This window comes from Hordeum vulgare, chromosome 7H (genome assembly GCF_904849725.1).
Source record: "Hordeum vulgare subsp. vulgare chromosome 7H, MorexV3_pseudomolecules_assembly, whole genome shotgun sequence".
Classification (NCBI taxonomy): domain Eukaryota; kingdom Viridiplantae; phylum Streptophyta; class Magnoliopsida; order Poales; family Poaceae; genus Hordeum; species Hordeum vulgare.
Window position 1 is genome coordinate 593012858 of NC_058524.1, and position 16464 is coordinate 593029321.

Genomic DNA, 16464 nt, shown 5'->3' on the forward strand with positions numbered 1-16464 from the left:
TCAATATTATAAAATATTCCTTGAATATTAAAAAAAATCACCAATGTTTAAAAATGTTCAATGATTGTTTTTAGAAAAATCATCAACCGGCACCTAGATGGGCTGGCCCATTTACGGACGCCACACGTGCTTGTTAAGAGAAGTGCCGGCGCCTGTGGCGCCAAATAGGAAATGCCGAGTCAAAATGCACTGATACATATAGGATTGTCTCAGCCAGTCATAAAAAAACGAATTGTCTCATTGCTCAAAAGAAAAAAAAAATAGGATCGTCTCTAGTTTCTCAAAAAGAGAAAGAAAAAAGGGATTGTCTAAAAAAAACTGATGCATATAGGCTGTGTGATGACCCTCGGGAGAAGGGTTCTGCTGTGAACTACATGTAGCTTGGTTTCTATTGATAAAAAATCGGTATAACCCTTTTATACAGAGAGAAACAATCAAGTGAAGTGAATTAAAGCATGAAGGCTACTATACCACACAGACCATACAAGCACAATAAAAAAAGGAAAAAAAACTGGGCTGCGCTACGGCTATCTACAGTTTTCTCTGCAGTCTCTTCGTGTCTGTTTTCCCTCCCGCGCGCCACTTCTTTCAGGGTCGGTCTGATATGGCGGTGAAGGTGATGGAGGTGCGGGTGGTGTTACCGGTGGACGACGACGACGATGGCGAGGAGCGCGCCACGATGGAGGTCAGCAGCGACGACGACGTGGCCTTGCTCCTCAGCTTCAGGTCCCTGAAGTCCCGGATCACGTCGGGCTTGGTGATCTCCTGCGACTCCACGTCCTCCTCGCCCTTCAGCATCCGGGTCACCGTCGACATGTCGGGACGGCGTTTCGTCACGTTCTTCGTGCACAGGAGCCCCACCTTCAGGAACCTGCATGCCTCGTCCACGTCCAGGTCATCGCCCAGGGAGCTGTCGATGATCTCCTCCAGCTGCCCCTGGTCGTAGTATGCCCATGTCTGCAGAGGAAGAAAGGATTGGTGATCAGTAATCTCTTCGTGATAGTATATTAGTTAGTATAGCACCAAGTAAAACAAGCCGAGGATGAACAATTTAGAACAGGGTCCTGTACCTACCTTCTCAAGAAGAATCTGATCTTCATACGGTAGTTTTGTATCAGTGTTGCATCTTCCACTGACTATTTCTATCAGCAGAACACCGAAGCTGTAAACATCTGATTTCCGGGTCACTTGTCCTCGGATGGCGTATTCGGGAGCCAAGTAACCTCTGCAGCCAACAAACTACAGTGAGCAAAAGCAACAGAGGGGATACCTAATTGACCATATCATATTTTCATCCCCCCCCCCCCCCCTCTCAATCTTAATGTGCTTATTGACAAACAGCATCCCCATGCATTCCTTGCTTACATCGACAAGAGCCTATCACCCACTAAGTTCAAAGGACCAGACAAGCTAGCATTTCAGTATAATGAGAAAACACAAGTAAGCATATAGCAAAACCGACAGGTTAAATTAAAAGGTTTACACTTACAGCGTTCCTGCGACTCTTGTGCTAATATGTGATACATCTGAAGGTAGAAGCTTCGCCAAGCCGAAATCGGAAATTTTCGGGGTAAGATCCTGATCGAGAAGTATATTGCTAGCTTTGATGTCCCGGTGGACAACATGAGGTCGGACACCGTCATGGAGGTATGCTAGCCCCTGGGCAACACCAATGCAAATATTTACTCGAGTTCTCCAATTAAACTGGATGCTGCTATGCCGAGAACCTAGAAAATGTCAAGAACCAAGAAGGATTACGGCGTCTGAAAGTTTTCCAGGAACAAAGGAATATAGAGGGTCAGCAATGAGAATCTACCTAGAAGGGTTTGTGCAAGGCTATTATTTTCAAGATAATTATAGACAAGGATCTTGTGGCTTCCTTCCACACAACAGCCATAAAGTTTGACAAGATTCTCATGGGAAATATCAGAGATCGTAATAAGTTCGCTAAGAAATTCCCTCGCGCCTTGCCTAGACTGCAAAGAGAGCACCTTTACTGCAACAGTTGTTCCGTCCCTGAGTGTTCCCTGAAATGGCAAATTAGCTATTTTCTAACACCTGCAATAATTAAGTCCGGCATCCCATACATAATAAATAGGGTATTACCTTATACACTGGTCCATAACCTCCCTCGCCAATCTTATTCGATTGGTCAAATCTTGCAGTTGCCCTATCCAACTCCTTATAGCTGAATCTCGTTATATTCTGAACACCAGGGAGGTCTGCAAAATGTTAAATGTAAGTGCAAAAGAAGGCAGATTGATGAGGTGAGAAAGTGATATCATATTCCCTATGGTGACTAATGTAGGCATGAGAGCAAATACCTTCATTGAATGAATCGTTTTGTTGCTCACCCCGCCTTGTCCGCTTGAAAATGTGAGAAAAACAACTCATTACCAAGTTGTTTCAGTTCTCAAGCTACAATATAAACCTCTGTACTTGTGGTTCACTTAATAGAGATATCAGTTTAACATCAATCTAATCACAGGCACATAGTATATCATCCTTCAGAGTTCAAGAACAGCAATCATATCCTGGATCATTGGCCTTCAACAACAATCATATATCCTGAAACGTGGAGAACAGGAACACATTACACAGGTTCTGGTTACCTAGGAAAAGTAGCATGTATAACATGTCCAATTCAAGATTTCCCTTTTAGATAAACTTACTTTCTACTAGTCAAAATACATGTCGTTTTAGAATCCGTATCTCTCAAACATTTTTAGGTTTGACTGTCAATGTAGAAATAATTGACAGCATCTCGTTGATAAGATCCATTAAGAAAAGAGAACATATTTTTCAAATAAATCAATGGTCAGAAGTAACATTGGAGACCATGCAAATAACCTAGTAATTAACATGTAGTTTGACTCGGATGCCATGATAGTTATAACAATTTTTATAATAATAAGTTGAAACACAAACTTCAAGTTCAAATATTGCTTGGCTAGTTCGATGCCACGATAACTGAGAGGCTATAGTTTGATGCAAAAGTTTCAGACACACTAACAGCTCATGAACTATGGGTAAATTTAACAATTGAGGGGGAAAAGGAAGAGAAGCTGTTCCAGAGAGAAATGCTCCAGATTTGTGGGTTCTATAAGAAATTGCAATCACAACCACTGGTTTGTATATGTTATATTGCTAGGTGTATCATAGTGAAATGTATATTTATTTACAGTTTGCATTATGCAGCAATTTGTGGGGATCCTATGTCCCAGTAAGTCAAAACCTACATTGAAATTGCTTTGCTTCAAACTTGAATTGAGCAGCAAAGCCACTTAAGCATTTCACCTAGACTCAAACTTGAACCTTTCTGGAGTTTTACCCATCATAAACATTATTGACAGACAGCTTTGCATAGGCAGTGGAGTTTTAACTAACAACCAACTATCACTGATTTGGTACGTTGCAACTTGAGATGTGGTATGTGATGGCATGCATAAACAAAGGTAGCGGCCAAGGCCGTCAGGCCACCACAACTCCTTTTCTCATCCAAATAGTCTCTTTGATTGACTAGTTATACCTTTCTTGGACAGGCATCGATGTCATGATCGGTTCCTACAAATATCCTATGAGCTTGAGGACAAAACCTAAACCCGCATACATGTTCTTTTTCCACGGAATAAACAATGGATGAGATCGCGAGAAGACGCGCTACTGGACTGCAACAGTAAACAAAGACGATATTGCGCACCCAGACCACGTCACGGCTTTCTTGTTAATCTGAAGCAGGAAGGGTGGTTGCAGCCGGCACATGGTATTGCACAGGCTATGTATGGGTTGTCATCTAAATGATTTCTGGAGGCTTGCTAGCAATGCAAGACTGGCCGGGTCAATCGATTCCCAGGCACCGTATCTCCCGCCAGTCATGTAGCATTCGATGTCTGACATTTCTGGGCTCGCACGGATCCTCACACCCTATCACAATCCAACAGAAAGTTGCAGCAATTGTGCGTTACTGAAGAACAGGACGCCGATAATTGTTACTGAAACTCTATCGCTATGTATGTCAGCGGAATCACCCACAGGCATTCGATTCAAGCAATACCAAGGGCTATAGTCAGAGTTAAGGCCGATTACTACAGTTGATGGCATGTTTCCACGGCTATTTGCTCTAATCAGATCGCGAGCTGCCGGCTCTCTGCATCCCCCTTCTCTTCTGTCGCCCAGTAATTTCAAGAAACGGCGCGACGAGAGACAGAGAGCAAGGGAAGGGAAGAAATCTAGGACTCTTCGATCGGATGATCCATGAAAAAGCAGCGAGGCTGACCTGAACCGCGGCAGGAGAGGGAGGGCCGAGAAAACCGGCGGTCCCGGCGAGGCGCGGTGCCCGACGGGGGGCTTCCACCTCCACCCCACCGGCGCACCGACGGAGCTAATACTAACCCGCCGAACAGCCGACCGACGCGGAGATGCTCCGGCCCGCGGCGGATCACAGTATGGCAGCTCTCCGGAGCCTTCCCAGCTCCGGTAGAGGTCAGCGGGCGGCGGCGCACGGCGAGCGGAGGGGAGGGGGTGGAAATGGCGGCCTGAGGCTTCTCTCGTCTCCAATGCGAAAGCGAGAAACGAGGGAGAAGAAAGCGAGGCCGTGTCTTTTAACTGACCGAGCCGCGGCGCGGTCAAGGTCGTTGACTTCGTAAGCCGCCCCGGCCCCCGGTGGCCCGGACCGCGAGTGGAGGGCCTGGGCTTTGGGCCTGGGCTGGCGACTTGGGTTTGGTTGCCTGGTTGACGCGGGTGTTGACCGGGGCAAAGGCCGAGATCCGGTTTACGCGCGCAGGGTTTATTTTATTTTTAAAAGAGGAAAGGTTTGCGCCCGCCTGTGCGCTGCCATATCGATTCCTTTTTTGCTATCGCTGGCAAGCTGTTTCCTGAAAAGGACAGGCAATCAGTGGCCGGTAAAGATAAGAAACATTGAGGGGTCTATATAACGGGGCTGCTACCAATTCATCGGTGGATATTTACTAAAAATCCATCACCTCCACAGCCGTTCGATCTCGTCCATAGCCGTCCGATCCGTTCCTGATTTAATTCCTGAAACAACGTTCGAGTTCCAGAAACAATCGCTTTGTTGCAAAAAATAAACTTTGGATCCATTAAATCCTGAAACAACGGTCGAGTTTCAGAAACAATTGCTTGTTTCAGGGAAAAAAAATGTTCGTCTTTCTGCAAAACATGGGTGCTGTTGCGGAAGAATTTTTTGCAACAAAGGTCATGTTTCAGGAATTTTTTGCAGCGGGCTGGGATGGGGCCGCGCTACGGCGGTGCGGGGCGACGGGCGGCGAGGCGTCTAGCCCCCTGGTTGCGGGAGCTCGCCGGCGTGGCCGAGGGGCTACGGCAGAGCCGAGAGCGGGCTGGGACGCCGCAGCACTCCGGCGGTGTGGGCGACGGCGGCTGGCCCTGGCCGCGTGAGGCGAGGCGGCTGCCCCGTGGTCGCGGGAGCTCGCCGACGGGGCCGGGAGCAGGGCGGGGAAGGCCATGGCAACGACGGAAGCTCCGGCGAGGCTGAGCGGCAACAAGCAGGCGGCGGGCGAGGTCGCCGGAGCCGAGGCGGAGCCGATGCAGGGGCGGCGACGGAGGGCACGCGAGGCCGCGGGCAGGCCGACGCCGGAGGCCGACGGCGGAGGGCGGCGAGCCGTAGCAGGCCGGCGGCGGCGAGGGTTGTCGGGCCGAGGCGGAGGTGGAGACATGGACTGGGTATTTTTCTGAAACAACGCTCCAGTTGCGGAAACAACGCTCCAGTTTCAGAAAAAAGTCAAGACGATTGCGATGGCGGGATCTGACGAGCAGGTGGTGGATGGATCGCGCAGATCCGCCGGTTGAACGATAGAGTTTTCCCTATATAATTTATTTTTTTGTTGCGAAAATTGAGGGGTCAGTAGTTAGACCTCTTCTAAATGTGCTTAGATGAGGTGTTAATTGCATCAAACGCTTAGCAACTCAACACCTCAATGTGTAGGTACTTAACTTATTGTTGTTAAGCTTATTTTATTTAATGATTTAGCATCTAAACTCTTTTATGCATTGGTTCGTTTCACTCCTTTAAGTGGTTTGCCTAAGCTCACGTGTATGGCATTAATTTTTTCTAGGTTACTAAAGTGCTCTTTCTTCTTCTTAATTGTTGTGTCATGTTATTTTTTCCCTTATGTGACTTGTTTAGCACCTATCCATGATGGAGCACTAGCAAGGGCCTTAGCTTGCAAGTCGTGAGCCTCTTTTATTTAGACGATGTTTTCCTATGTTTTCTTTTTCTTTTCAAAAAACTACTTCGCCCATTTCAGGGAGCTAAAACCACCACGACACTTATGTTAGAATGGAGGAAGTAGATGTATTACTCGGTTGAAATCACACACCCGTTTTGACAGAGTTACAACCTCGTCTGCTTTGAGCGGAGCTTCGGATCATGGATCGTCCTAGTTGTTTGCATGCAACGTAGCTTAACGATCACCGATGGGTTGCTTCACTCCAACAAAAGAGTGATCCTTCCAAAGTGATCTTCCGATATCGAGCTCACATGCACCTAATTTGTTCACAATAGACATTGTTGATGCTTTGCATATTTGCACATTTTTGTGAAGAATAAAAATTCCTAATGCTCAGGAAAAATAAGTGCACGAAAATGCTTATAAATAAGGTCTCCTTGGAGAATTGATTCTTTCTTTCTTCTATAACACTTGGGATTGTCTTTTCTTTACGAAATTTTGCTCGTATGTAGGACATTAAACAATGTTTGTTGAAAAAACAAATGTATATTTTATTTTATTGTTCATGAGGGTGCATGTGGGCTCGAGATCAGAAACTCATTGTCTTCGATTCTTTCTCGACATGCAGCGAGCTCCGCTTCCGGTGAGAGGGGCATGCTAGTACATGCATGACAAGGAGCAATGATGATCGCCCCAACCTCGTCACAAAGCATCGTTGCCCCTAGTTCCATCTATGTCCATGAAGGACCCATCCACCTTCAACTTCACCTAGCCATGGGGAGTCCTGCATAAGTTGCTTGACCCATAGGGTTGCAGTCCATATTTATTTCTTCCCTTAGGATTCATTTATACTCCCTCTGTTTCTAAATATAAGTCTTTTAAGAGATTTTGCTAGGAGTCTACATACGGAGTAGAATGAGTGAATCTACACTCTAAAGTATGTCTATATACATCCGCATGTAGTCTACTAGTGAAATCTCTAGAAAGACTTATATTTAAGAACGGAGGGAGTACTATATTTCATAATACCTCCGATCCAAATTAATCGACGCACACTTAGTATAACTTTATACCTTTTTGCATTCACGACATCCTCATATAAGGAATCGTAAGTTTTTTTAGTGCGCACAATCAAGCGTCCATCAATCATGAAGTATAGAAGGTGGTATGTCAGTCATTTTCTGTGTTCTTACTATTGCCATCCTATGAATCAAAGAGGTCCCAACTAGTAACTAGCATGACAAGTTCAGCTCGGTTCACTAAAAGTTCGGTTTTGAGTCATCTATTTTTTTAAACATGTACAACTATAATATGATGCAAAGTTGACATTTTTTCAAGAACACACAAACTGTGTGTATTTTGTATTAAGATATGGAGAAGGCTTCAAGCCAAATATAATGCAGATAATTACAAGAGATGCAGCCATGATGCACACACCTCACCACCCGCACACATACAACTATCTCACAATGTCCACCTCCTTACCTGCTCTATCTTCAACATGGAGAACGCCTCCCTGATTCTCTGAATCACAAGATATGGTATCGAGGCCACCTTTGTCAAAAACATGTTATTCCGCTCTAATACTTCCATTTTCAGTCACAATTACCTACTCGTACTTATCACTTTTCAATGTTACTCCCTTTGTCCTAAAATAACTGTATTAACTTTGTACTAGCTTTAGTATAAATTTGTACTACGCTTAAGACACTTATTTTGAGACGAATGGAGTATATTTTACAATATGATGCAATGCTAATCTTTTATCTCTTAAAATGCTACAAACATCCAAAGAGAGAGATTATGGGCAGCTGAAATTCCGACCTGAAAAAGCTACTACAAAGATAGCAATTCTCCAGAGCTCAAAATGAAGAAAGATTTTTTGGAGAATTATTTTCGAAGATATAATAAATACTAGAGCAAAAATATGGAAGAGGGGCCCCACCAGCCAGGCCCATGGGCAGGTGGCGTGACCACCCCTGGCCACCCAATTGGCCATGTGAGGCCCTAGTGGCTCTCCTCCGAACGTATTTTGCCATAAATTCCTATTGGCCCTAGAAAAACCTGTTGAAAATATGCCCTAGAGGCAATAATAAAATGGTTATTATCACATTTCCTTGTTCATGATAATCGTTTATTGTTCATGCTATAATTGTATTAACAGGAAACAATAATACATGTGTGAATAAATAGATCACAATGTGTCCCTAGCAAGCCTCTAGTTGGCTAGCTCGTTGATCAATAGATGATCATGGTTTCCTGATCATGGGCATTAGATGTCATTGATAACGGGATCACATCATTGGGAGAATGATGTGATGGACAAGACCCAATCCTAAACATAGCACTAGATCGTATTGTTCGTATGCTAAAGCTTTTCTAATGTCAAGTGTCTTTTCCTTCGACCGTGAGATTGTGCAACCCCCGGATACCGTAGGAGTGCATTGGGTGTATCAAACGTCACAACGTAACTGGGTGACTATAAAGGTGCACTACGGGTACCTCTGAAAGTGTCTGTTGGGTTGGTACGAATCGAGATCAGGATTTGTCACTCCGCGTGACGGAGAGGTATCTCTGGGCCCACTCGGTAGAACATCATCATGAGCTCAATGTGACTAAGGAGTTAGTCACACGATGACGTGCTACGGAACGAGTAAATAGACTTACCGGTAACGAGATTGAACAAGGTATAGGTATACCGACGATCGAATCTCGGGTAAGCTCTATACCGACGGACAAAGGGAATTGTATACGGGATTGATTGAATCCTTGACATCGTGGTTCATCCGATGAGATCATCGTGGAGCAAGTGGGAGCCACCATGGGTATCCAGACCCCGCTGATGGTTATTGGCCGGAGAGGTGTCTCGGTCATGTATGCATGTCTCCCGAACCCGTAGGGCCTACACACTTAAGGTTCGATGACGCTAGGGTTATAGGGAATTGTTATACAAGGTTATCGAAGGATGTTCGGAGTCCCGGATGAGATCCCAGACGTCACGAGGAGCTCCGGAATGGTCCGGAGGTAAAGATTGATATATATGATGGATGGGTTTGGACGCCGGAAATGTTTCGGGCACCACCGGCAAAGTGTCGGGACCACCGGAAGGGTTCCGGAGGCCCACCGGGAGGGGCCACAAGCCCCGGAGAGCTACATGGGCCAAGTGCGGGAGGGAACCAGCCCCTAGGTGGGCTGGTGCGCCCCCCACACCCGGCCCATGCGCACGAGAGAGGGAGGGAGGGGAAACCCTAGGCGCAGGGGAGGCCCAAGGCCCACCTTGGGCGCCGCCCCCCCTTTCCCTGCCCTGGCCGCCGCCCCCTCTCCCATCTGGGCTGTCGCACCACCTAGGGTGGGAACCCTAGGGGTGGCGCACCCCCTCCCCTCCTCCTATATATAGTGGGGGTTTTGGGGTTGTTTTACACACAGTTTTCCATATCCCTCGGCGCAGCCCTGTCCCCCTTCTTCCTCCTCTCCCACGGTGCTTGGCGAAGCCCTGCCGGGAGACCTCGTCTCTCCATCGACACCATGCCGTCGTGCTGCCGGAGATCTTCCCCAACCTCTCCCTCCTCCTTGCTGGATCAAGGTGCGGGAGACGTCACCGGGCTGCATGTGTGTTGAACGCGGAGGTGCCGTGGTTCGGCACTAGATCAGAATCACACCCCGATCTGAATCGATGCGAGTACGACTCCATCAACCGCATTCTAGCAATGATTCCGCTTAGCAATCTTCAAAGGTATGAAGATGCACTCACCCCTCTGTCGTTGCTGGTCTCTCCAGAGGAAGATCTGAATATGCGTAAGAAAGTTTTTGAATTTATGCTACGTAACCCAACAGTGGCATCCGAGCGAGGTTTTCTATGCGTAGATTCTATGCACGAGTAGAACACAAAAGGTTGTGGGCGATGAATTGTCAATTGCTTGTCGCTACTAGTCTTATTCTTTTCCGGCGGTATTGTGGGATGAAGCTGCCCGGACCGACATTACACGTACGCTTACGTGAGATTGGTTCCACCGACAGACATGCACACCATGCATAAAGGTGGCTAGTGGGTGTCTGTCTCTCCTACTCTAGTCGGATTGGATTTGATGAAAAGGTTCCTTATGAAGGGTAAATAGCTTTGGCATATCATCGTTGTGGCTGTCACGTAGGTAAGAAAGCGTTCTTGCTAGAAACCCAAATCAGCCACGTAAAACTTGCAACAACAATTAGAGGACGTCTAACTTGTTTTTGCAGGGTTTGACATGTGATGTGATATGGCCAAAGTTGTAATGTTGCATGTATGATGTATGAGATGATCATTTATTGTAATAAGTTTCACAACTTGCATGTCGATGAGTATGACAACCGGCAGGAGCCATAGGAGTTGTCTTAATTTATTGTATGAGATGCAACGCCATGTGCTTACTACTTTTACTTCATTGCTAACGGTTAGCTATAGTAGTAGTGATAGTAGTAGTTGGCGTGACGACTTTACGGAGACACGATGATGGAGATCATGGTGTCACGCCGGTGACAATGATGATCACGTGATGCCTGAAGATGGAGATCGAAAGAGCAAAGATGATAATGGCCATATCATGTCACTATATGATTGCATTGTGATGTTTATCATGTTTTTCATCTTATTGCTTAGAATGACGGTAGCATAATAAGATGATCCCTCTTAAAATTTCGAGAACGTATTCCCCTAAGTGTGCACCGTTGCGAAGGATTGTTGTCTCGAAGCACCACGTGATGATCGGGTGTGATAGATTCTAACGTTCGCATACAACGGGTGTAAGCCAGATTTACACACGCGAAACACCTAGGTTGACTCGACGAGCTTAGCATGTACATACATGACCTCGAATACAAGAGACCAAAAGGTCGAACATGAGTCGTATGGTTTAATACGATCAGCATGAAGTTGCTCACCATGGTGACTAGTCCGTCTCACGTGATGATCGGACACGGGTTAGTCAACATGGATTATGTATCACTGAGATGACTAGAGGGATGTCGATTTAAGTGGGAGTTCATACTTAATTTGATTAAATGAACTTAAATGCCATGAACTTAGTCTAAAATTTGTCTTTATAAATATTGTAGATGGCCAAGGTCAACCTCAATTTCAACGCATTCCTAGAGAAAAACAAGCTGAAAGATGATGGTAGCAACTATGCGGACTGGGTTCGCAGCTTGAAGCTCATCCTTGAAGCAGCTAAAAAGGCTTATGTCCTTGATGCGCCGCTAGGTGACCCTCCCGCTCCCGCAGTGTTGGAATTATGCCCTAGAGGCAATAATAAATATAGTTATTATTATAATTCCTGTATCAAGATAATCGTTTATTATCCATGCTATAATTGTATTGAATGAAGACTCATTTACATGTGTGGATACATAGACAAAACACCGTCCCTAGCAAGCCTCTAGTTTGCTAGCCAGTTGATCAAAGATAGTCAGTGTCTTCTGATTATGAACAAGGTGTTGTTCCTTGATAACTGGACCACGTCATTAGGAGAATCACGTGATGGACTAGACCCAAACTAATAGACGTAGCATGTTGATCGTGTCATTTTGTTGCTACTGTTTTCTGCATGTCAAGTATTTATTCCTATGACCATGAGATCATATAACTCACTGACACCGGAGGAATGCTTTGTGTGTATCAAACGTCGCAACGTAACTGGGTGACTATAAAGATGCTCTACAGGTATCTCCGAAGGTGTTAGTTGAATTAGTATGGATCAAGACTGGGATTTGTCACTCCGTGTGACGGAGAGGTATCTCGGGGCCCACTCGGTAATACAACATCACACACAAGCCTTGCAAGCAATGTAACTTAGTGTAAGTTGCGGGATCTTGTATTACGGAACGAGTAAAGAGACTTGCCGGTGAACGAGATTGAAATAGGTATGCGGATACTGACGATCGAATCTCGGGCAAGTAACATACCGAAGGATAAAGGGAATGACATACGGGATTATATGAATCCTTGGCACTGAGGTTCAAACGATAAGATCTTCATAGAATATGTAGGATCCAATATGGGCATCCAGGTCCCGCTATTGGATATTGACCGAGGAGTCTCTCGGGTCATGTCTACATAGTTCTCGAACCCGCAGGGTCTGCACACTTAAGGTTCGACGTTGTTTTATGTGTATTTGAGTTATATGGTTGGTTACCGAATGTTCTTCGGAGTCCCGGATGAGATCACGTACGTCACGAGGGTTTCCGGAATAGTCCGGAAACAAAGATTGATATATAGGATGACCTCATTTGATTACCGGAAGGTTTTCGGAGTTACCGGGAATGTACCGGGAATGACGAATGGGTTCCGGGAGTTCACCGGGGGGGGGGGGGGGGGGGGCAACCCACCCCGGGGAAGCCCATAGGCCATAAGGGTGGCGCACCAGCCCTTAGTGGGCTGGTGGGACTGCCCAAAAGGGCCCTATGCGCCATACAAAGAAAAATCAAAGAGAAAGAAAAAAAAAGGAGGTGGGAAGGAAGGGAAGGACTCCCACCCACCAAACCAAGTCCAACTCGGTTTGGGGGGGGAGCCTTCCCCCCTTGGACTCGGCTGACCCCCTTGGGGCTCCTTGAGCCCCAAGGCAAGGTCCCCTCCCTCCCACCTATATATACAGAGGTATTGGGGCTGATTTGAGACGACTTTTCCACGGCAGCCCGACCACATACCTCCATGGTTTTTCCTCTAGATCGCGTTTCTGCGGAGCTCGGGCGGAGCCCTGCTGAGACAAGGTCATCACCAACCTCCGGAGCGCCATCACGCTGCCGAAGAACTCTTCTACCTCTCCGTCTCTCTTGCTGGATCAAGAAGGCCGAGATCATCGTCGAGCTGTACGTGTGCTGAACGCGGAGGTGCCGTCCGTTCGGTACTAGATCGTGGGACTGATCGCGGGATTGTTCGAGGGGCGGATCGAGGGACGTGAGGACGTTCCACTACATCAACCGCGTTCACTAGCGCTTCTTCTGTACGATCTACAAGGGTACGTAGATCACTCATCCCCTCTCGTAGATGGACATCACCATGATAGGTCTTCGTGCGCGTAGGAAATTTTTTTGTTTCCCATGCGACGTTCCCCAACAGTGGTATCACAGCCATGTTCATGCGTAGATGTCTTCTCGAGTAGAACACAAAAGTTTTTGTGGGCGGTGATGTGCGTTTTGCTGCCCTCCTTAGTCTTTTCTTGATTCCGCGGTATTGTTGGATTGAAGCGGCTTCGACCGACATTACTCGTACGCTTACGAGAGACTGGTTTCATCGTTACGAGTAACTCCGTTGCTCAAAGATGACTGGCAAGTGTCGGTTTCTCCAACTTTAGTTGAATCGGATTTGACCGAGGAGGTCCTTGGATGAGGTTAAATAGCAACTCATATATATCCGTTGTGGTGTTTGCGTAAGTAAGATGCGATCCTACTAGATACCCTTGGTCACCACGTAAAACATGCAACAACAAAATTAGAGGGCGTCTAACTTGTTTTTGCAAGGTATGCTTGTGATGTGATATGGCCAACGATGTGATGTGATATATTGGATGTATGAGATGATCATGTTGTAATAGAAATATCGACTTGCACGTCGATGGTACGGCAACCGGCAGGAGCCATAGGGTTGTCTTTATACTAACGTTTGTGCTTGCAGATGCGTTTACTATTTTGCTAGGATGTAGCTTTAGTTGTAATAGCATACGTAGCACGACAACCCCGATGGCAACACGTTGATGGAGATCATGGCGTGGCGCCGGTGACAAGAAGGTCATGCCGGTGCTTTGGTGATGAAGATCAAGAAGCATGTGATGATGGCCATATCATGTCACTTATGAATTGCATGTGATGTTAATCCTTTTATGCACCTTATTTTGCTTAGAACGGCGGTAGCATTATGAGGTGATCTCTCACTAAAATTTCAAGACGAAATTGTTTTCTCCCCGACTGTGCACCGTTGCTACAGTTCGTCGTTTCGAGACACCACGTGATGATCGGGTGTGATAGACTCAACGTTCACATACAACGGGTGCAAAACAGTTGCGCACTCGGAACACTCGGGTTAAGCTTGACGAGCCTAGCATGTGCAAACATGGCCTCGGAACACATGAGACCGAAAGGTCGATCATGAATCATATAGATGATATGATTAGCATAGGGATGCTTACCACTGAAACTATACTCAACTCACATGATGATCGGACTTGAGCTAGTGTAAGTGGATCATGAACCACTCAAATGACTAGAGAGATGTACTTTTTGAGTGGGAGTTTAGCGAATAATTTGATTAAGTTAAACTCTGATTATCTTGAACATAGTCTAAGTCCACTTTGAATATATTTGTGTTGTAGATCATGGCTCATGCGACAGTCATCCTGAATTTTAATACGTTCCTAGAGAAAGCTAAGTTGAAAGATGATGGAAGCAACTTTGTAGACTGGGCTCGTAATCTTAAGCTAATCTTACAAGCTGGGAAGAAGGATTATGTCCTTAATGTTGCGTTAGGAAATGAACCACCCGCTACGGCTGATCAGGATGTTAAGAACGCTTGGTTAGCACGTAAGGAGGACTACTCAATAGTTCAATGTGCAGTCTTGTATGGCTTAGAACCGGGACTTCAACGTCGCTTTGAGCGTCATGGAGCATTTGAGATGTTCCAGGAGTTGAAGTTTATCTTTCATAAGAACGCCCGGATCGAGAGGTATGAGACCTCCGATAAATTATATGCTTGCAAGATGGAGGAAAACTCATATGTCAGTGAACATGTGCTCAAAATGTCTGGGTACTCAAACCGTCTAGCTGAGCTGGGGATTGAACTCCCGCAAGAAGCTATCACTGACAGAATCCTTCAATCACTGCCGCCAAGCTATAAAGGCTTTGTGTTGAACTACAACATGCAAGGGATGAACAAGTCTCCCGGCGAGTTGTTTGCGATGCTGAAAGTCGCAGAGTCTGAACTCCGTAAAGAGCATCAAGTGTTGATGGTGAATAAGACCACTAGTTTCAAGAGAAACGGCAAAGGCAAGAAGGGCAATTCGAAGAAGAGCGGCAAGCCTGTTGCCAATCCGACGAAGAAACCCAAAGCTGGACCTAAGCCTGAAACGGAGTGTTACTATTGCAAGGGTATGGGTCACTTGAAGCGCAATTGCCCCAAGTATCTGGCAGATAAGAAGGCGACCAAAGAAAAATCAGGTATATTTGATATACATGTTATTGATGTGTACTTAATCGGCTCTCGTAGTAGTGCCTGGGTATTCGATACCGGTTTTGTTGCTCATATTTGCAACTCGAAACAGGAACTGCGGAATAGACGAAGGCTGGCGAAAGATGAAGTGACGATGCGCGTAGGAAATGGTTCCAAGGTTGATGCAATCGCCGTCGGCACAGTGTCACTTTAGTTACCGTCAGGATTAGTGATGAACTTAAATCATTGTTATTTAGTGCCTGCGTTGAGCATGAACATTATATCTGGATCTTGTTTATTGCGAGACGGTTACTCTTTTAAGTCAGAGAATAATGGTTGTTCTATTTCTATGAGTAACATCTTTTATGGTCATGCACCGAATGTGAGAGGATTGTTCATATTGAATCTTGATAGCGATACGCATATACATAACATTGAGACCAAAAGAGTTAGAGTTAACAATGATAGCGCCATATTTTTGTGGCACTGCCGTTTAGGTCATATTGGTGTAAAGCGCATGAAGAAACTCCATGCTGATGGACTTTTGGAGTCACTTGACTTTGATTCACTTGACACGTGCGAACCATGCCTCATGGGCAAGATGACTAAGACTCCGTTCTCCGGAACAATGGAGCGTGCAAGTGACTTGTTGGAAATCATACATACCGATGTGTGTGGTCTGATGAGCGTGGAGGCACGCGGCGGATATCGTTATTTTCTCACCTTCACTGACGATTTAAGTAGATATGGTTATGTCTACTTGATGAAGCACAAGTCTGAAACATTTGAAAAGTTCAAGCAATTTCAGAGCGAAGTGGAAAATCATCATAACAAGAAGATCAAGTTCCTACGGTCTGATCGTGGGGGTGAATATCTGAGTTTCGAGTTTGGTACTCACTTAAGACAATGTGGAATTGTTTCACAGTTAACACCGCCTGGAACACCACAGCGTAATGGTGTGTCCGAATGTCGTAATCGTACTCTATTAGAGATGGTGCGATCTATGATGTCTCTTACTGATTTGCCGTTGTCGTTTTGGGGTTATGCATTAGAAACAGCTGCATTCACTTTAAATAGGGCACCATCAAA

The 16464-nt window shown here is 45.9% G+C and overlaps 1 protein-coding gene across 2 annotated transcripts; it reads right to left on the reverse strand.

The window, feature by feature from the left end:
• Positions 1-361: 361 nt before the first annotated feature.
• On the reverse strand, positions 362-4577 carry LOC123412093 (cold-responsive protein kinase 1-like). Of its 2 annotated transcripts, XM_045105039.1 has the most exons (7): positions 4277-4577; positions 2325-2568; positions 2107-2222; positions 1817-2027; positions 1490-1727; positions 1075-1225; positions 362-957 (listed from the first exon to the last, which is right to left on the reverse strand). In XM_045105039.1, the coding sequence occupies exons 2-7, from the start codon at positions 2392-2394 to the stop codon at positions 589-591; spliced, it is 1155 nt and encodes a 384-aa protein (XP_044960974.1). In that variant the 5' UTR covers positions 2395-2568; positions 4277-4577; the 3' UTR covers positions 362-588. The 2 variants fall into 2 exon arrangements, with proteins under 2 accessions (XP_044960974.1, XP_044960975.1); XM_045105040.1 differs by lacking the exons at positions 2325-2568; positions 4277-4577 and having other exon boundaries at positions 1817-2016; positions 2107-2207.
• Positions 4578-16464: the final 11887 nt, after the last annotated feature.